Genomic DNA, 20,359 nt, shown 5'->3' with positions numbered 1-20,359 from the left:
CCACTTGTGAGGTTTGTGTCTCAAATAGCTTTATTCCTTTGTGGATCTGTAGACATCTGTATGGCTACTTTCAGGGTGCAGAGGTTTTAAGCTGACTCAGAAACGAAGGACATTCGGTTACCACTGCAAAAAATTCAGTGAAAACTTAAAAAGCTCCCACTTCTGTCCCCCAGGGTCGGTAAGGTTTACTGTTTGTTCCACCGCTTGTCTGCTGCGGGCTGGACGTGGCCGACACGGTTAAGGGCGGGCTGATGGCTGTGGCGGCTGCCACGGCTGCAGCTGCGTTAGGGGGGAGCATGGGGAAGGCCCCTGCGAAGGACAGAGGGAAGCTGTGCGCCGCTGCAGTGGCTGCGGCCGCGGCCGCGTGGACAGTGGCGGAGAGGGACAAGAGAGAGGTGGAGAGAGGCGGCACGCAGGGGGCTGCGCTGCCCGTGGCCGGCATCCGAAGGGCGGAGTCGGCGTGGGCGAACGTGGCCGTGAGGAGGGCGGAGCCGTGGGCAGGAGGCACTTCCGAAGCGGTGGAGAGGCGACAAGGCGTGGACTCGGACGTGTGGAGTCCGTTGGGCTGGAGCAGGGCCGCGGGGAGGTGGTGGAAGGCTGCCGCCCAGTGGTGCGGGTGCAGGGGGTGGTGGTGGTGGGCCAGAGAGGACGTCATGGCCGCCGCCTCCCGCTGCGAGGCACATGTGCTGAGATGAGAGACCAGTCGCACCCGCAGGGGGTCGGAGGAGTCCAGGCCCTCCACGGAGCTCAGGTACCGGGCCACTTCCGTTAGGCACTCCCGGAAGCCAATGCTCATGAAGTCCATGGCCAGAGCGTGTGCGTCAAAGTAGCCTGAGAGGGGGTCAGAGCAAAGGGGGGACCGGGAGGGGGCAGCAAGAGAAAGCGGTACAGTGACTATGAGTAACCACCGACTGTGCTTCCCTCTGTGCTTACGAATAGTCAAGGAGAATGACCCTTTCTGAAAATGTTGCCAGTTATTTCTGGTTGTAGTTGCTACAGAAGAAAGTATACTTTGCAATTCACATGTGTGACAACACTAGCAATGCTATATACTATAGTTCTTGCAACTAAATATCACAGTGGGGAAAAAAATTAAGAACATCCGTGTTTCAAATACTTCCATTAAAAAAACAAGGCGGGGGGGGTCTCTCCTTTTGTACTGTGGGATAGTGAAATTCCCTAAACTTTTTCACGGTCCTACAGAGTTTCAGTCTGTCTCTGTCACATGTGGTGGAGATTAAAGGGTTATTCTGAAACATCCGCACTCTTGGCATTTGTAACAGAGATATGAAATGCATCTTAGCAGCTTGAGGACTTTCTTTAAAAATGTGCTAGAATCTCTTAATAAATTCATAAATGCTTCTTGACTCAGTGTTTTTTTTTTAGCAAATTACTTTGTATGAAAAAATTTGATGAAAACAAAAATTTTTTTTTTTTAATTTGGGGGTTACTAATTTGGAGATCTTATTTTTCTATCAGGCAAATAAGGCTGCTTTACTGATACGAGATTACTGTAACTCCTCGCTTTCCTGAAATTCAAAGATATATTTCCTTTACTGGTTAGCTTATATTTTCCTGGCATCCACCCAAGAAAAAAACTGTGTGTTAATTTTTCAGTGTATGCATGCAGCACGCCCCTCCCACACCTAAGGTTACAACCATAAAAATGGCTGGAGCTGAGTCACATTTATGAGAATCCCTTTTTATCCAAATATAGTCCATTAGATAAAAAATAGTAATGTATCATTATTATCAGTGCCAATTTAGGGTAGAATAATAATCAGACATTTGGGGAAATGTCACCACTCTGAATGACCTCTAGTGTGTACAAATGTATCCTTTTCAGATTCTTTCTCATTTGCAACTTTTTTTTTTTTTTTAGCAATTTTCAAATTAAAAGTTTATTCAGTTTTGGGAAATGGGTATACGAAATGAAAAATATTACAAAGTTATTTTTCCCTAAGGCATTTAATGTATTATCTTTTTCATGTTTCTGCAGATCCAAGTATTATCTTTCATTTATCACCTACTAAAAATTAAATTATCTTATTGTGTAATCAAAGCACTTTGGAAAATAGAAGTCACAATATTCAAACTCCCAAAGCTATTATAGCAACAGAAATATGGAAGTCTCAAAAAGATACTTGGGGCAAAAATATACACCATTAAAACAGTAACAATAACAGCACAAAGCTGATATAAGAGAATATCATGAAATGTGGAAAATCAGCAACAAAAATAGTTATAATCCCAGGACTTCAGCTTAGATAGCAACAAAATCCCTGGGATTAAGAGAGAAAGCTCTTCCTGAAGAAGACGCCTCCATAGAAAGAGTTCACATGAGAACCCTCAGGGTTCTTTGTCGGGCTTTTCAGGCTTCTAATTTTCACGAGAGAAGGATGGATGTAATCCAACAGAAGACAGAGTCCAGAAACACAGAGGGATCTAGAAATTTAGGTTACTCTACTAAATTCTCTTTAGAAGACACTGCAGTACCAAGACAGACTATAAAGAATGGACCAACAGAACTGGAATCCCAGGGGCTTCCAAGAATTTTCATGAGTGGGCACAAAGTGATTGAAATTTGTGATTTGCCAGCTGTGTGTTGTTACATACGGCTGAGTTCTCTGTTGCGTATTAAGGAATATAAATTGTGTAATTCCTATTCTATTGCTGAATGCAGAGGAAAATGACGATGAGCAGCTGTCCCCTAGGAATAATCTTGGGCCAATAATGAAGGCACATGGGTCCATATCACTTCCTCTGTGCCATCACTGCTGTATGGCTTTAAGTGAATAAACTCACAACAACCTTGTGAGGTAGACACTATCACTGTCCTCATTTTACAGATGAGGAAACTGGGGCTCGGACGGGGTTAGTAGTTTACCCAAGGTCACAGAGCTAACATATGGCCGAGCTAGGATTCAAAACCAGGCAACCCAACTGCAGTCTGTGTCCTTCACCACTACATTGTGAGGCCCCATAGAAGCTGTGAGTCTTGGATGATGTGAGCCCCCACTGCCAACCCCTCCTCCCTCTTCAAGGCCCATACTTCCTCCTGTGTGATGACCTCTCTGGTCACTTGGCCGTCAGGCAACTTGTATGGAACTTGCTTGGAAATGTCTGTTCATAAACTATTCTGGGATGAATTTTAGGACTGTTCAGGTAGCCAAGAATAGCAACCAAGAATGGAACTTAGTTTTTATAATAAGACATAAGAACAGTATTCCTCTTTAGAAGTATAGCTTATGCCAAATATTTGAAACCCTGGTAAGAATTCTTAGCCTTGTGGTGAACAACACCAAGGAAGGCAGAGCAGTTAGACTGCTGTTCCTGCACCATCACCAACTCAATCAGTCTACTATCCTGAGGTGGCAGGTGCAGAATCAAAATCATGGGGCTGCAGGGGCTTTAGAGCTCAGAATGCTAGTGTAGGCCTCACAGTGCAGTGGAGCACTTCTGTCTTGGGTTAAAGGCAAGACAATGGCCAAGCTAGGCTGGATCACTGGTTTCTACGATTTCATCCAGTTCTCTTCTCTATTATGTAAGAGTTTTTGCATACTATGCTGAGGGTTACATTTTCATGATAAGAAATGACAATTCCATACCCATTCAGGATGGTTTCTAGAGAAGGTGCAACTGAGGTTTAGTCAAACCATGGAGGCTTCTCTTTACGTGATCACCGCCCCTCCCTGCACACCTGATACAGGTAAGAGACAGTGAAGGCCAGGGATGATGATCCACAGGTCGTTGGCAGTATGGCCACACTGGAGTTAAATACTGAAGTACTTCCACAGCAATTGGTAAATGGCTATTTCCCTCCAATGCCTTGCCCCTGCTCTGATCTAGGGCAAACTGTGATACTATGTAATGAAAGGCTAATGCTGAGCAGAGAAGCTGCCAGGGTGGAGGGCAGCACTTAGCCCTCGTGGTGGTAGTCTCTCCCTACCCAGTTGTCAAATACATTAAATAACAAAAGACTCTTGGTGAAGGTGAATAGCAAAGGCCTGCTTGAAGAGTGAAAAAGATACAAAAGGGCAAAATCAAGTCTGAGTAATGTGTGAGAAGAGGGATCATGAAATCTGAATGAATATTACAGCTTTCAGGATCACAAGTCTATTTTTAACATGACAGGAGGGGGTCCATCTCTGACCTCTGGATGATTCTTTCCTAAATCATTATCTAGTACAGAAGACATGTCTCCAGGGCCCTGGGCCCAAGGTTCCTCTTCCTGCTTGCTCTCTGCAGGAATGACTCTGCTCCTTTAATAGTTTTCAGTACAGAGATTCACTACCTATACTTCAAATGTTCTGTCTGGTCTAAACCCAAGATCAACCAAAATCTGAAAACAGTGAAGATAATTCTAAAGTCAATTCCTTTGGAATGGCTGCATTAGGTTGAGTCCTAGTCTTGATTTAATGGGGGGTATCGGGGGAAGAGAAAGAAGAAGAGAAAAAGATTGCCTTTAACCTCCTGTTTATGTTTAGATGTTTGTGTGTGTGTTTTGTCTTTCTGTACAGACTCCAGCATGTGCTCCTGAGGTCCCAAACAAATCTCTGACCAGGCTGCTGTGAATGAAGCTTTACTCCCACAGTATTATGAAAGCAAACACAAGCCCAGGGTCAAGTGCTTCTTTTGTTCCAGAAGTTCTTTCCCACGAGTTCAATCCTGCCATTAGCATTGATTTCCACAGCTTTAATCTGGGACCTCCTATCTCAGCTTGTTAAAGAACTGTTCAACTATGACTTTCCTATAATCTTAGGGGGAAAAATGCAAAGAGAGAGGTGGCAAGGGGGTAAAAATGAAGTCACCTACTTACCTTTACCCCCAGTTGCCTGAAGCATCTTCAGATGATCTACTGTCATTTGCAGTATTTCGGCTTTCTCTAACTTTGCAGATCCCTGTATAAACAAATAATAAAGTCTTAGAAGTTCTATGGAAACTGATTTGGAACATTTTACACTGGATTTTCAGTATTCCTTTTCATTAGAAAATTCCAAGTTTATTTTTTTTCACAGAAACATCTGAGTTCTTTGCAAACTTTACATGTAAACAATAATTACTGTGTCTCACCTAATGACAGATATTGGCCAATTTATCTTTTAAAGACTAAAAGGTATAACAAATAATTTTTTAATCATAAGAATAACTATACTCCTAAGATCACTCCACTAAAACAATTATAATTGCAAAAATCTCAAACCTTGCATCCAATCTCTACCCTCTATTTCATTAGGGAACATCTAATAGTCTTATATAATGCCGCAGTTCTAGATCAGTTGAATCCCACTCTGAAGGATAAAGAGACAGGATCTTAGCAAATTAGATTTTTCAAAAATAAAAAGTTCTAATAAGTCTTTAAGGCACACCCTGGTAAGCAGAAACAAAAAATAAAAAAGGGAAGACTTTTAAGGGTTTTTTTTTTCCAAAAATTACCAGCAGGTGTCACTGTGAGTTCCAAGATCATAAACAAGAAAGCATAACTTACTACCTATCTAAAGCATCAGAAATGCTTAAAGATATTTGAACACTTTAAAATAGTTCTTAATAAAATATCTTGGAAATATATTTATATGTCCTACTTTTTAAAATAAGGCAACCTCTGGAAACCAACTGAAATACAGATGTGCCACCTTGAACTGCCTCAGAGGACTGTGGGTGGCTGCTAATTTCCTGGAAAAGCTAAATAATTAAATCAATATGTCTTTTTGAAAAGGAAACTGAAGTTTTTTTCAGGTTCCTATGCTCTACTTGTTTTGTGAAAATTATCAGCACCCTGTACATGGTGAGAGTGCCAGAGTTATTTAAACTGCTAGAAAGAACACTCTTCTAATCATACTGTGACAGGGCCAGCTCACTAAGATTGGTAGCCAAGCTTGGCAAATGGGAAAGCCTGTGTTTATGGTAACTAACTGCCAAACAACTGAGGTTTGCTTTTAAGGTTTGTTTTAAGTCGACATTTAAGAAAAAAACCCTAACAAACTAAAGGGGAAAAAAAAATCAAACTGTTCTTCATAACTGCAGACATTTCAGTACTCAAAGTGAAAACGCCAATTACTGGTATTTTCATTTTCAGCCTATTGTCACTGAAAATGTTACTAATCAAAACTACAATTTCCATATTACATTTAGCTTACCAAAGGCAGTTTCAGCATATAGGTATCTTTTTTCTCTCAAAAATGTACAATCAAGAGCATATTACATCTTCTACTTCTGTCAATTTGCAGTATCTCCATGAAGATGTACAGTAGTTTTAGTGAAAGTGACAAATAACAAAATTGCAGTTTCTGGATAATTTCCAAGGGCTTTGTAGGGCTTGCTGTATGGTTGTGGTTCATGAAGTAAACAACAAAATAAACAAACAACTGCTGCCTTATACCCTATTTGAATTAAATTGAAAGTATTTTCAATAGCATACGATGCCATATTCTTTGAAATATGTGCTTAGAAATCTGTGCTGTTAGCCACTGTGGCAAGAGATACAAAACTTTTCCAAAACAACAAAGGAAGATTTAAACATTTGACTTCTTCCTTTTCTAAGTTTGCAAAATCTTTTTTTTTTTTTTTGGTAAAGGAATACCTTGAATTCTGGGAAAGGAAATTTATGGCTAGTTCTATTTTTACCAAACTTCCAAAAAGATGCCCCAAATGGAACACTGTTCTATTAATCCAGAGATTAAAAATGAAACCAAGTGATTTGGTAAAAAAATTTTATTGGTATTACCATAGGAAATAGAGCTAGAGATGTTACTTCCTGGACTTTGGTTATTTTTAAAATAAAAAGCACTTTTTTTAACCATTTGACACAAAAATGAAATTTCACATGATATATTTTTTAAAAGAGTACGACATACAGCTCAGTTTTAAACAAAACCACTACTGGTCTTCATAGAAAGAACAGAGAAAGCATGAACACTGTTACCCTTAAGGGAAAAATAAGCTGAAGAATGGAAATGTTTTTCAACTTCATGATGGATTATGTTTTTAATAGTTTTGCCACAACAAAGCATTTTATTGAAATAGCTGCTCTGTGCCAGATCAGGGCACATACACCATTATTTTAATGAGCTTTAACAAGAACCCACATTCCCAGATGAGAGAATCAGATTTTTTTGAGCCTTTTGGTGGGGTGGTCAGGGGTAAGGGTAGCTTACTTGTTTTTCAAAAGCAGTTGGCACCAGTCGTCTCAACTCAGATAAACTGTTATTTATCCGATCTCGACGCCTTTTCTCTATTATCTATTCCAAAGGAAGCAAAACAGCAACAAGTTTATGAATACACAAATGCTAAATTTACTCTTAATGGAAGAATACAACTGTTACACATTAGGCTGGATTACATGAAATAAAAATAAAAAAAAAATCACATACCCCTCTCCTTTTCTTTCTTGCCATAATCTGAGATGTTGTTGTTGGGGAATTTGATCTAATCACAGAGCTAGTACTTTGCCTATGAAATAGGAACAGTATGTCAGGTGCTGCATTAACATAACAATGGTTTCTTCTGGGTACTTCATGGCATCCATTAAATATTGAGTGATTGCACAGTTCAGTTGCGTGTTTATTCTTAATTCTTACATTTAACATACTTTGTTTTCAGTCCTTATATCTATTTTCAGGTAAGAATCATGCCCTCCCCCCCCTTTTTAAACAAGTCATCCAGACACCAAATCCATTTGCAAAAACATCCCTAAACTTTTAAGTCTTGCAGTGAAAAACTTACGAGCGGTCAGAGTGAGAAGTCAGTTATTAGTACTTCCTAGTTCCACTCATAAAAATTTCTTAAAAATCAACTAATTTCTAAGAGCATCCCTCCTCCAACCTCCGGTCAGACACACTAAACAAAGCAAAGCTATTTTAAAATAAAGGCCATGTTTAGCACCACTATCAAACAGATAGACAGTCATCACATGTCAAACTGTTGTCCCTAGATGCAATCTTCAAAATAAACAGAAGTTATCTTACTATTTCAAAACTTCAATCAGTCATATCTCACAGCAGGGAGAAAAAAAAGACACATGTAATGTTTTGTATACTAATCTTCCAAAAGAATGCCCCAAATTAAATATGCCACTGATAGGGAAATTAAAATGAGATCAACTACTAGGTAAATGTTTTACTTTGAAAATGAAACTGTAGGTATCTCCTAGTCTTCAGCCTAAGCTTAAACCTCTAGAAGCTGCAATCCATCTTGAGTTTACTAATGAAAAAATATTTTGTATTGAAAGTTCAATCAAATCATTATTTTGTCACTTACAGCTTTTGCCATCCTTTCTAGTTTGTACATGTTTCTCTTCATAATTCATGGATACTATGCTTCTTTATGTTCTCGAATTCTCCAGATTCCTGTTATTTGTTCTCTTTCATTTTAGGACTGTTGCACACACCAGGTTCTTATTACCTCACCTTCTCACTTCTGGATCTTATTTCTGAATTAAGTGTCCCCCTCAGTCCCACCCCATCCCAACTGGTTTCGCCTTTCACATGACTTCTTCTGTTTTTCAGATCTCATTTTTTAAGAAGACGCACACTTTAATAATTAAAAAGATCCTTCGCAAGCAACGTTTCATGTAAATATCTCTGCTGTTGCCGATTTCACGCTTTGGTTTGTACTTATTAGAATAACGATGTGGAAAGAAAACCAGTTTTCCAAAGGTAGGAAGAATTTTGCTCTTTGAGTGACAGCTGCAGATAAATAATTAAGGAGCTTGTGGGGATGCCAATTAGAAGCAATTATCATTTGACCCGCCTTGGCATTAAAATGCCTCGGTAATCCTCCTCTGTCACTGGAAAGTAGAGGTCTGGCTTCTGTGATCACGACCCCGATCTTTTCCAGACTTAAGAACAAGCAGTCAAGAGAGATGATCTACGCCCGAAACGATCCTTAACGTCTGTCACTCACTCTCCCGTCAGGCCATTCACACATAGTCAACCTGGAAAGCTCAACCTACTTAGCCTTAAAATTGCAAATTGCTTTAATTTCTCCAAAAGGCAGATCATCTTTTTAGTCTCTTGAAAAATAAAAAATTGTATATCAATCTGTTTCTCTCTTCGCCTGGCCTATCCTGGAAGTGCTCCCGCAGTTTCAGTGGCGGGGGCGTCGCCCGTCGCCAGCGCCTGCCTGTCCGCGCGCCCAACGCTGACAGCCGGGGACCCTCCCTCGCCAACTCCTGCGCTGTGGTTCAGTCGCGTCCCCCTTCCTCTCCGCCCCACCCCTGGTGTGAAAACCTACATCCCCCGCCCCACCCCAACGCACGCTCCGTGAGCGCCCACCGCTCAGTTTCCCGGGGCAAAACTCCCCGCTCCGTTAGGACGTCGCGGAGAGGAGCCTCGGGACTTCCAAAGAGCCGCTCGCGCACAAAGCTCTCCGACGCCTAGGGCTCCCGGCAGTTCCCGTCGAGCCCGCGCTCACCCCGAGTAATTGTTCTCGCTCCCCACGTCGATGGTCTCGTCCATGTCGCTCTCGGAGGTCGTCTCCTCGCAAGGGCGCTTCATCGCGGCGAAGACGGCGCGGGGCACAGCCCAGCCCGAGCCACCAACGCGGAGCGGAGCGGAGCGCAGCGCCCAGGGGCCCTGCCAGCCTCCTCCCTTCCTCCCTTCCTCCCTCCCTCTCTGGGTCCGGGAAGGCGCGGCTCCCGCGGCGGCGCGGTCGGCTCCTCGCGGCTCTTTCCCACGCCGCGGCCGGGCTCGGCCGCAAGAACCGGCGCCGGCCACGCCCCTCCGCGCGGGCGGGGCCACCTCGCCCGCCTCCCGCGCGCAGGCCCCCGCCGCCCCGCCGGGTTCCGCCTCCTCCGGCTCGGCGTGGCCTGCGATTGGCTGAGGCGGAAGGGCGGGGCCGCGCTCGCCAATGCTCGCGGCGAGCCTCCTGCCGAGGCGTGGGAACTCTGCCGCGCACCTAGGGTCCCGGAGCTGCGCGCGGGCGGGAGAGGCAGCGGCGAGCGTGAGCGCGAGGTTGATAGCTCCAGCTAGGGCAGCACGCGGACGTGGGCGTGGGCGCGGGCGCGGCGGGGGAGGACCGTAGAGGGGCGGGCTCCCGACCTCGGGTTTCGGCTCTCCCTCGCACCCCCCCCACAGTCTGGTGGTGAAGTTTCTGTCTTGTGTTTAAAGAATAACCCCAAGCGCGTGGCTGAGTGTGAGCGAGCGTGTAGTGACGTTGGGAGGCGCCGTGGCTTAACCGAACCGCCCCACTCGGCTGTCCCTTGTCTGGACCAAAACTGCTGACTGGCTGACCCTGAGGGTCACATTTGCCCTCTGGGGTTTTTGAAAACCTTAAATCAAAGTTGCTTTTCTCCCTGGCAACTCCCGAGGCTGCTTTCGTGGCCTCTGGGCTGTGGACAGATAAGGACGTGAGTTTCCCCGACCAGGTACTTAACCGCTGACTGTCTGAGGGTCTGAGCCCGGCTACCATGTGACGTTCGATTTGCTCTAAATCAGTTATTTCCATTTGGCCACGGGGGCTGTGGATAGTAGACTCCGCTGAGTAGACCGTGAGCCGGAGTTGTGTCCGCTCTGGTGACAGGAAAGACTAGACCAATGCAGGTATTTCAGGACACAATTTTAGTAGTTTTTCAAGTTCGAGTTTTTCGGGCTTGGATTATCCCGATGATGGCAATTCTCTACTCCCTTTGGTGTGTACAGTCGTAGCGGTAGAGTTAATGAGAATTCCGAACGTGAAAAAATTCGCGCTTGGAAATTTGTTCTCTAAAGTACGAATTCGTGTCCAGTTTTTAGAGCGTTGGACAAGGTGGGTTGTAAAAACTACAGAAGTGCTTTCAAAACATGTTTTCTAGCGGCTCTTCGCGTGTGTTGCGGCACTTGAACAGGCTACACCAAGGTGCCTCAGCGAAGGTTGGAGCTGAGCAGACCGAGCGCGAGAGGCGGTGTGAGCTCGCACGGTCCGGAGCCGCGGTACCGCGAGGCGGGCGGCGGGTTGGTCGCGGTCGAGCCGGAGACTCGTTGCTCGGGACAGCTCCGTGCTTTCTTTAGTGGAGGAGAAAAGGCTTTGAGAAAGGGGCGTCTGTCATTCATCATAACCCTCCCGCCACGGACGGATTCCTGATTTTCTAGGGATCTGCTTAGGGCATCCCATTGACACTCCATTCTGTCCCCACACAAGACCCTCGCGGGGCGGGGAGGCGGAGAGGAAAGGATGCGTCGGGAAAAGACTGGGCCCGGGCGGGGGTTGGGCGGGGGAGAGCGGGAAGGACTTGCAGCCAGCGTGTTAAGCTCTCATTAAAACACAAAACCCCCTTCCCCACAAGCTCTCGTCTCTTTTGTGCGGTCCCCGCCGCGGTGCCTGCAATAACCGTGTGAACAGAAACCCAAAACGTTTCATCCTGACTTCTGAAACTTAACCTCGGGCAAAGCACACAGTCGGCGGGGGCCCGGCAAGCCCTGGTGGGCTGGACCAGGTCAGCTTAGGACGCCGGGGACGCGGGGGGGGCAATGACCCCCCAACTCTGCTGCCTGCCTCAGGGTGGGTACCCAGCCCGCGAGGGCCTCTGTTCATCTGAGCGCGCTGAGCAGAGCTGAGCCGGTCGGCTTCCCACGCGCTCCGACCTCCCCCCGCGCCACCCGCTCGGGATCCCCGTAGCTCTGCAGTGCTGAGCCCGACGGGCGGGTAGCCCGCCCCACCTCCAAGGAGGATGTGCCAATGGCCAGTCGGCTCGGGCCACAGGTGAATGCGCTGCACCAGGCCTGGCGCAAATTCAACCTTCACAACTTTAAGTGAGGGATGCACGTTTTTCTGAAAGTGAATGCCTACAAGTGCAATTAACGTTTGCCACGCGAGCAAATGAACCCGCGCTTCCAAACGCCAGAGGCAAAATCTGAGATCGTAACTGAAAAAAATTAAGAGTTCATTCTCACTATATTAGTACATTTGATTACTATAATTGTGAAAAATTGCAGAGAGGGAAATGGTTTTCTTGCAAAAAACTAGCAACTGGTTATAATTTTTCCATATTTGTCTTTGAAGACTTAACTGCTGTAACTTGTTATAAAGAAAAATACAGCAGGGACGTTCGAAAAGCACACGCGGATTTAATGTCGCTTAAAAAAATTTTTTTTTAAGCAAAGAGGGTCATATTTTAAAAAGTGTTTGGAACAGTGCCGGCACATGGTAAGCGCTATATAAGTCCTTTAAATAAACAAGAATGCATAGGGCAAAAGACCGCGGTGCCAAAACAAAAACCACTACCAAAAGAGTAATATGCTCACTTATCTGCAAAATACTTAATCGCAATTAGGCAGCATGGGATTTTTCAATTAGGTCTTTTATTCCCCTCAAGCATTCCATTTGACTATCCCCTGGTTAGGCGTCTTGTCTGGTCTATCTTCCACTGAAAGTAACTCTCGGGTCAGAGGAAGAAACAGGGAGGATCGCCCCGGTTTACGGAGAAACAGTTGTGGATTGTGGGTTGTCGGGGGAATAGAGGGGGATGGAGGGGTGGCCTATGTGGAGAGAAAGAAAAGAATGAGAGAGCGGTGGGATTTCAAGCCTCATCACCCCTCAGCGACATCCTTTTCAGTGAAAGTTGGTTGAAGGCTTACTAAGAGCCCGGGCAGAAGAAAAGATGTCCGCGCGCGGAGCAAACTACGGCTCTTTCCTTTTCAAAGATTTGTACAATGAGATAATGAGACCGAAAGATATGAGAGACTTCCCTAGAAACGAAATGCCATTAAGAGAGAACGTTCAGGACGAGGATCTAAAGGGAATGGAGGAGGGGGTAATCTGCCGTCTTTCCGAAATTGGTCATCTCACCCATGTTTTGTGCTTATGTGATTTCGCTCACTTAAAGGCGTGGGAGTGAGATGTTGAATGCCAAGATCTGGAAACATCAGACTCAATGGCCTTGATCCCCTTCCCCAACTCTTCTACCCATTTAATTTTGCAGCTGTTTAAATTACAATTTTTGTACCTGTGTTTCTAAGTATGGCGATCTTGACCTAGTTTTATATTGTCCCACAAAATTTGGGTTTTCTTGCACAAATTAATGAAGTGCTTACTTTGCTGTAATTCTAACATTCTCCTTGCACCATTTAGGGAAGGAAACTAGGATTTAAAAAAAAAATTCTTGGTCTGCTTTTTTCTTCATTAGAGCTCTCTAATGTTTCAAGATCAATTGTCATACACTTTGCTATTTGTAACTTCTCTGAATCCTTTGAGATGCTCCTTACAATTACTTAAAAAGTATCTGCCATTCTAATGTTTGGCTTCTCTTAGAAAATCACCAAGGCACGACACCAATTTAAAAAAATGTTTTAACTTGGTTCTCAGTGAAATTATAGGCAGCTCTGTTATGTAAAGACTATGTTAGTCTGAGAAGCCTGTGTGCACATAGTTCAAATTGAGAAGTCCAGTTTTGGGCCTATCTGAAATACATATTATACTTATTTATGAGCTTTCTCTTGCAAAGGGAAGACAAACAGGTGGCTCTGAAAAGTGGTAGTCTATTTGCAATTGCTGGGGCAGGTGACAAGCACGTGCATCTGTGGGCAGTTTTGTTGGGCTTCCCTCCCTGACTGGAAGGCTATTGTGAGCTGGCAATGTTTTAAAGTGTGTGAAAAAGCTGCACCCTTGAGAGCAGAGGCCAAGGGCAAGATCCTTGTAAATTTTAATACTTTTCTCAACATCAGGCTGGCAGAAGGCAAGCCAACCTAGGGTCACATAAGACAGGACACATATTAGCAAGCCAGTAAAGTAAAACAAAGCAGAAAGCAAGGGCAGATGTAGGCCCACCAACCTTGAAGTCAACTTTAAGGGAACTGCTTTACTAGTTAACAGTTATTCTTGCTGGTCACATAAAGTGCATCATATTTCTTGGCTTACCCCAATAGGTGCTACTTATTTGTTACATCAAAAACTCTGAGGTAGGAAATCTTAGACCCAAAGCCTCCTTTCTTCGAAGTTAGAATGTTTAAATTGATCTCTGCTATTAAGGGGTAATTTATTTAAAAGCTTTTATTTCATTAATGGTGTTATTGGTTCTTAGCACATGCCCAAGAATGAAGACTGGTTTTATTGTTGGACCCTTGAGGAGAAGGTTGTATAATTAAGTAACTAGTATTCCATATCCCTGTAAGCCACATTCAAAAGATAACTACACTCACTCTATCAACTTCTTTGTGAGGGTTAAATTGATATTGGCAGGCTTTTCTTTCAAAGAGATTCTTTTCAATTTCTGTTTTCTTGAAGTTGGTTTGACTGGAATTTTTTTTCCTCTTTTTCCTCTTTACAGTTAGATATATTCACTTCTCTCATGAAAATAATCTTTTAACTAACCTCATCTGCATCCTCTAGAGTAGGGCCTGACAGGCAGGGGGTGCACAATAAGTGGTTTGAACTGAAATTCTTTTGAAATTAATGAACTTCCTGCTTCTTTCCACATGTATAGAATTTAAATACATTGGCATAATAAAATAGCAATAAACAACCATGAATTTAAAAGCTAGGAAAGCATTTACTGTTAATGGGAACTTAGTTTAGCTCTGAGCTTCCTGGCAGCCAAGTCAGAAAGAGAAACATAGTGAGTTTTCTAATTCTTGTAACCAGAAAAGAGGAAGCACATCTGTTTTTCAAAAAAAAAAAAACCTTTATCCAGCAGCTGAATTCTAAAAGAACTGCATAACCACTTGATTTACAGACTATAACATTTTTATTTTATTGAAAACAATTATTTTCTTTGTCTAAAATTTTCTTCCAAGTATCTGTATTAATTACAACATGAACAATAGCATTCATATTATGTGTAAATGAAGACAATAGTTTATCTCCTAATAGCTGAATAAGCCATTTACTAAGCTCCCAAGTTTAATTAATTGACATAAATAGGACCAGAACCTCAAAGAGTTACAAAAATCTGGATTCTCCATAGGAAAGTGTCTGCTTCCAGTTTTAGAAAAAAAATTTAAATCAAAGATTCCTGGAACTGGTTGGTTGGCATTTTTGATGAGAGTGAAAGAAAGAAACACTATAGGTTTCCGAAATATCAAATGCTGTAGAAAAATTTAAGAGTAAAATTATTTCCCACTAGAATGCAAATGAACACCTATATTTCCTTAACACTTTCATTGGAAATTTTATTAGATGTGTGCACATTTTCTGCACTTACTGCTTACTTTAAAATTGATAGATGACTTTATGGGGAGGGGAATTCTAGATTGGAAATAAGTTGCTAATTTTAGATTTTCTGTGGAAAAAAATAACAGGCTATTTCTGGACCTTCATGCTTTGTAAACATATTGAAGTACATACTTTGTGAGAAACATAGAAAAATAGCAAGTTTTTTGGTTTTTTCTTCCCCCCCAGGACAGGACTGTATTTTTTCTAGCAGATACAAATTTAACTAACTCTGGGGATCTATCGGTTGAAAGGCAAAACACAGAAGTTTTAAAATTTTTCTGCCTATAGCCTTCAAAATAATTTAATGTAATAATGTATTGTGGGCATTGGAGATAGATATATTTTTTAGAGATAGATTTTGGTCTTAAGTAATAGCTCATTCTATTTCTAGGAAATGAATACTTTAAAAAAAATAACAGTTCTCTTAGGAACTGCAACATTCATCAAGACAATGCAACCTCTTTGAAAACAAAATGTCATGGTGCTTAGCAGAGAGCAAACATGCTCAGCTACGGGATGGAAAGGGCTGTGTACTGTGCCTTGAATATGTAAGAAAGGTGCATCTTGAATATGTAATAAAGGTGTTTCCATAGCACTTTTAATCTGAGAATCCTAGGGCATTAGTGAATCATGGATGAATCAAAACTCAGAGCATTGTAGGGTTTACTTGTCAAGGCTGGCTATCAGGATTTTGCTAGAATAGTCTCAACAGGAACATTAATAAAGTCTGAAAATAGGTCAAGATATGAATAGCAAATAGAAAACCCATACAAATGTTGTTTATGGGCACTTAAGTGTTTATCCATCTGTAAGTAGATAGAAGTGTCTATATACAGATACACGTACAAAGCACAAAATAATTAAAAGTTTTTAAATTGACACGCCTTGATTGTTAGTATATAAGAGACTATGGTAATACCTGGTACAGACCAATAGTTCAAGTCAGAGAGGAAAATGCTGCATTGCATAATTATTTATTTATTCATTTAAGATTTTATTTATTTGAAAGAGAGAGAGGGAGAGAGCACAGAGGGAGAGGGAGAAGCAGACTCCCCGCTGAGCAGAGAGCCCGATGCGGGGCTCAATCCCAGGACCCTGGGACCATGACCTGAGCCGAGGGCAGACGCTTAACAACTGAGCCCTCCCAGGCACCCCTGCATTGCATAATTAAACCACCATTTGTAAAATGGAATTTGCAAATTTTGTAGGTTTTGTATTTTCTCTATTTCTGAAAATTGCATTCATTATATTTAAGTTTATTTTAGATACTGAAATACCTTATCTTTTGTCTATTCTATCATCTACATTTTTAAATCTGTTTCTTCAATTTTTAAAATGTACACCCTTGGAAAAGCAGACTTTAGTATTTTGGATCTCTTGGTGCAAGGGGAATTAAGATTGTTATATAAAAGGGTTGGGAGAGTGAGTCTCTCTGGCGTTCAGGTGAAACACCTGAAAAATCATGTTCTGTTTGTGTGAACCCATGAAATATTGATAAATTAACATTTGTTTGCATAGATTCCAGTTGTGATAACAAAGGTGTGAGCAAAATTTAAAATTGACAAATTCTGACAATAACTTAATGTTTTTGTGTGAATTGGGAAAAGAATATCCACACTTTGATTTTAACAATGAAATACCATTCTCATTCAAAAATGTAGTTTGAGAATTACTATGTTGGGAACATCACAGTAGGGGCTAAATAAGTAGAACTGTGGGGGAAATGATCTAAAAATGAAACCAAAGAGAGTATGAACAGAGATCACTAACAGAATTGTTAGTTTGTATACTTGAAAGTATTAAGACTCACTCATTAATCATGCCTGATTTTTTGGACTGTGCCTCTCTTAAATTTGTTCTTATTTCCAGGCCACTGAAGTATTAAATACCTACTTTGAGCAGTGCTCTCTGTTAAGCAGTGTGGGTAATACCTGGTGAATAAGACCCAATTCCCACTCTCCAGAAATAGCAGGAGAAATAATATAGGAGTCCAAACACAAGGAACTGTTACACAAGATGGGATATATTCAAGGCCAAAGTAAAATAAATCTGCATGCTGTGGGCATAAAGTAAAAAATTCATTTTTAGAGGGTGATTTCATCCATGGTAGTTCCAAAATTTTTGTGTAGGATTAGAGGCAGCAATCGTGTTGGAAGGGGGGTGGGGGGGTGACCCAAGGATTTTTGTCTTCAATTTCCACTTATATAATAAGCACAGTTTTCATTTAGATATTATGATTATTGGATATCTTTGTATTGCTGTCAAACATTATGAGGAGGGTTGTCTAACCTCTTATCTATCCTTTGGTGCAATTGTAGGATTAAGAGAAAAAGTGGCATTTGAGCAGAGACTTGAAAGATGTCTGGAATAGCTACAATCCTAAATACACTTGCTTGGAGAAGGATCAGCATTTGCCAAGATACACAGAGGCTGAAGATGCAGGCCATTCTACGGGAAAGAAGTGATCCCCAGCTACAGTGAAGGATCTGGAGGAAACGTGGTCTAAGGGAGAGAGTTGTTTGGGGGAAATGAATTAAGTTGTAGCCAAATCATGGAGAAGTTTGCCTGCCTGCAAGAGCTATAATTAATTAGATTGATCCATTCATGTTTCTTTCTTGTTTTGTCATCACTAATTTGAATTGAAAACATTGTAGTAGAAGAAAAATTCCAGGAAAATTTGTCTTTCTAAATGGACTTTTTTATACTTTTTGTTTCTCTGTGTAAGTCTTTTAGTGGAAGAGAATTGTCAGGACTGTTAACTTGGCCTTCAGGAAACTCATAGTATTTAATTACATTTCTTGGATTTATTTAATATGACCCAGTTTAGATGAAAGAATATGTTCACTGTCTATTTTGTGGAGAATTCACAGAATTATGCCATGATTTGCACATCAATATTTACAGATTTGTTTAAAAATCTGCCATGTCATTATTAAAATCAATACACGGTTATACTCTCAAGGATTAAGAGAACTTTCTAAAAGTGAGATTTTCAGCTTCATTGACTTCTGAGTAACCTATGGTACATGAACACTGCAAGCTATCTCAGATTTACCCAGATTAGATATTTGCAGTGAAAGATTGAGCCCTGATTCTTTCCTCTACTTTCTTGCTGAAAGAGAAAAATAAGGTCCAATTACTTTTCTACTGGGTGCCATAAATATTTAGGGATGTTACAATTCAGGTGTCCTTTAACTGTTTTTAGACTCATAAAGTTACATTCTTCCCCGAAAGGCCCTGTGGAAGTGAAAGTAACTTGCATTTAAATGTTGAATATTCAATCAATAAACAACAGTAATGTTTAAGAAGGAAATGCAAGACAGCCTCAAAATAGTGATATTTTTTTTTAGTCACTGCATTGCAGATCAGAATAAAACAAAGCTCCTATTAGTGAACAAAGGTTAACAAGGTAGGGCTCTTACTGAATCAGAGTGGAAAACTTGCAGTGCTGAGATTTGGCATTGGATTACCTTATGTCCAGCTTCAATCCACTGATCAATCATCTAGTGAGTTCTTTAGGGAATTCAAAAGCAGTGTAACATGTGATTTTGGGGGGAACTTACTATCCAGAGGATACATTGATGATTGGAATAGCTGCCATTTAGCAAGTGCTTACTTTGTGTCAGTTAGCTAACAAAGCAGTATGTGGATTCATTTCTTTAATCCTCTCTGGAACTCCTTTGAGGTAGGACAATCATCATCTTTATTTTACTGGTGAGAAATCAGACCCAGTGAGGTTAAATAACTGCCTAAGGTTTTATGGGTATTAAGTGGTAGAGTCAGGTTTGACTTAGGAAATCCAAAAATGGGCCAGTACTCTTACCCATTACTGGATATTGCCTCCAAAATGGATGCATGTGAGACAGATACAGCCAGTGCAAACAGGTAGAAGCAATGCACAGTTTGAGAAAAATTTGTTTCCCAAAGACCATTTATAAGTGTATTGTTTGGAGTGTCAAATCTCATAGCAACTATGTGATACCTGGTAGTTTTTTTTTTTTTTTTTGGTTCGGTTTGGTTTTGGATGTGTGTGTGTGTGTGTGTGTGTGTGTGTTTTGTGTGTTTGTTTGTTTTGAGGGTTTCCTTCAAAAAGTCAAACTACTCCACAACAAGAATGTTTGTGGTTAAGAATATCAGCTTTGGCTTCAGACACTAGGGGGTCATTCCCAACTCTGTCACTAGCCACATGGCCTTGAGCAGTCATTTTTCTGAACCTAGGACCTCAGGGGTTAATGATACCTAATAAAAGAGTAAGGAACAAATAAAATAATGGGTGTCAAGTGCTTAGTAATATGCTTGATATGTGAAAAGAGACAGATATTGTAACTAATTAACTAATTGTGGGTCCTGATAATAGAGGACCAACTTCCTTGTTACCTTTTGTTTCTTTTTTTTTTTTTAAAGATTTTATTTATTTGAGAGAGAGAGAAACAGCATGAGAGGGGAGAGGATCAGAGGGAGAAGCAGGCTCCCCACTGAGCTGGGAGCCCAATGCGGGACACGGTTCCAGGACTCCAGGATCATGACCTGAGCCGAAGGCAGTCACTTAACCAACTGAGCCACCCAGGTGCCCACCTTTTGTTTCTTTATTGAAATTGAAGGCATATTTTACTGCTTTTATATTATAGTAGCAATACATGATTTGCAGAAAAATTAGTAAATTGAGTTAGTAGTAACATTTAAATTGCCATTTAACCTGATAATCAGACAATCACCATTAGTGATGAGGATGATTATCCTTCCAATTTTATATATTTTTTCATTTTCACAAAACATGAAATCATTTTGCCTAATACTATTTGGTAAATTGCTTTTTAAACCTAAATTAGTATAGTGAACATTTCCTCCATGTCATTAAATAGTCCATAACATCATTTTTTTTTCCTGATAGTGTAGTAGTCTTTGGAATGGATGTATCATAAATTTACTTAGCTGTTTCATATTGGGCATTTAAATGTCTACAGTTTTTTTCTATTATGAACAATGCTACAATTTAGAGAAACCTTATAGGTAAAAAAAAATGTGCATGTGTTTTAATTATTTTTAGTCTAAATTATCAGGAATAGAGTCAGGTGACCAAACAGTATTCAAATTGAAATCACTTTTGATATTTCCTGCCAAATTACCTTTAATAACAGTTGGACTAATTTATATCTCTGCCAGCAGTGTGTAAGAATATTCATTTTTCTGAATCATCACCAAAACTAGATAGTTCAATAGTTGCCAACCTGATAGG

General features: G+C 41.4%; 1 protein-coding gene and 1 long non-coding RNA gene across 5 annotated transcripts in view; one reads left to right on the top strand and one right to left on the bottom strand.

The window, feature by feature from the left end:
* Positions 1-4: 4 nt before the first annotated feature.
* On the bottom strand, positions 5-9,737 carry HEY2 (hes related family bHLH transcription factor with YRPW motif 2). Of its 3 annotated transcripts, none has more exons than XM_025865196.2 (5): positions 9,412-9,737; positions 7,371-7,449; positions 7,155-7,238; positions 4,820-4,901; positions 5-831 (listed from the first exon to the last, which is right to left on the bottom strand). In XM_025865196.2, the coding sequence occupies exons 1-5, from the start codon at positions 9,492-9,494 to the stop codon at positions 146-148; spliced, it is 1,014 nt and encodes a 337-aa protein (XP_025720981.1). In that variant the 5' UTR covers positions 9,495-9,737; the 3' UTR covers positions 5-145. The 3 variants fall into 3 exon arrangements, with proteins under 3 accessions (XP_025720981.1, XP_025720992.1, XP_025720998.1); XM_025865207.2 differs by lacking the exon at positions 9,412-9,737 and adding an exon at positions 8,951-9,385; XM_025865213.2 differs by lacking the exon at positions 9,412-9,737 and adding an exon at positions 8,257-8,927.
* Positions 9,738-9,964: 227 nt separating this feature from the next.
* The window catches only part of LOC141372985 (uncharacterized), a 147,319-nt gene continuing 136,924 nt past the window's right edge, over positions 9,965-20,359 (top strand). For both annotated transcript variants that reach the window (XR_012378556.1, XR_012378557.1), the window contains exons 1-2: positions 9,965-10,363; positions 17,442-19,690. This is a non-coding gene — a long non-coding RNA (uncharacterized lncRNA). The remainder of the gene's footprint in view (positions 10,364-17,441; positions 19,691-20,359) is intronic.

Source organism: Callorhinus ursinus, unplaced genomic scaffold (genome assembly GCF_003265705.2).
Source record: "Callorhinus ursinus isolate GAN/ISIS: 27379988/994484 unplaced genomic scaffold, GSC_fseal_2.0 scaffold6, whole genome shotgun sequence".
In the NCBI taxonomy this organism is placed as follows: Eukaryota; Metazoa; Chordata; class Mammalia; order Carnivora; family Otariidae; genus Callorhinus; species Callorhinus ursinus.
This window is presented reverse-complemented; position numbering and strand designations above follow the sequence as displayed.

What these genes read in the sequence shown, in the direction of transcription:
- HEY2 (XM_025865196.2), bottom strand. Translation starts at nt 9,494, where the DNA reads ATGAAGCGCCCTTGCGAGGAGACGACCTCCGAGAGCGACATGGACGAG. An exon ending in AGCGAGAACAATTACTCGGG is followed by an intron (nt 7,450 to 9,411) that starts GTGAGCGCGGGC and finishes CCTATTTCATAG; the next exon opens with GCAAAGTACTAGCTCTGTGA. An exon ending in TCAGGCAACTGGGGGTAAAG is followed by an intron (nt 832 to 4,819) that starts GTAAGTAGGTGA and finishes ACCCCCTCTCAG; the next exon opens with GCTACTTTGACGCACACGCT.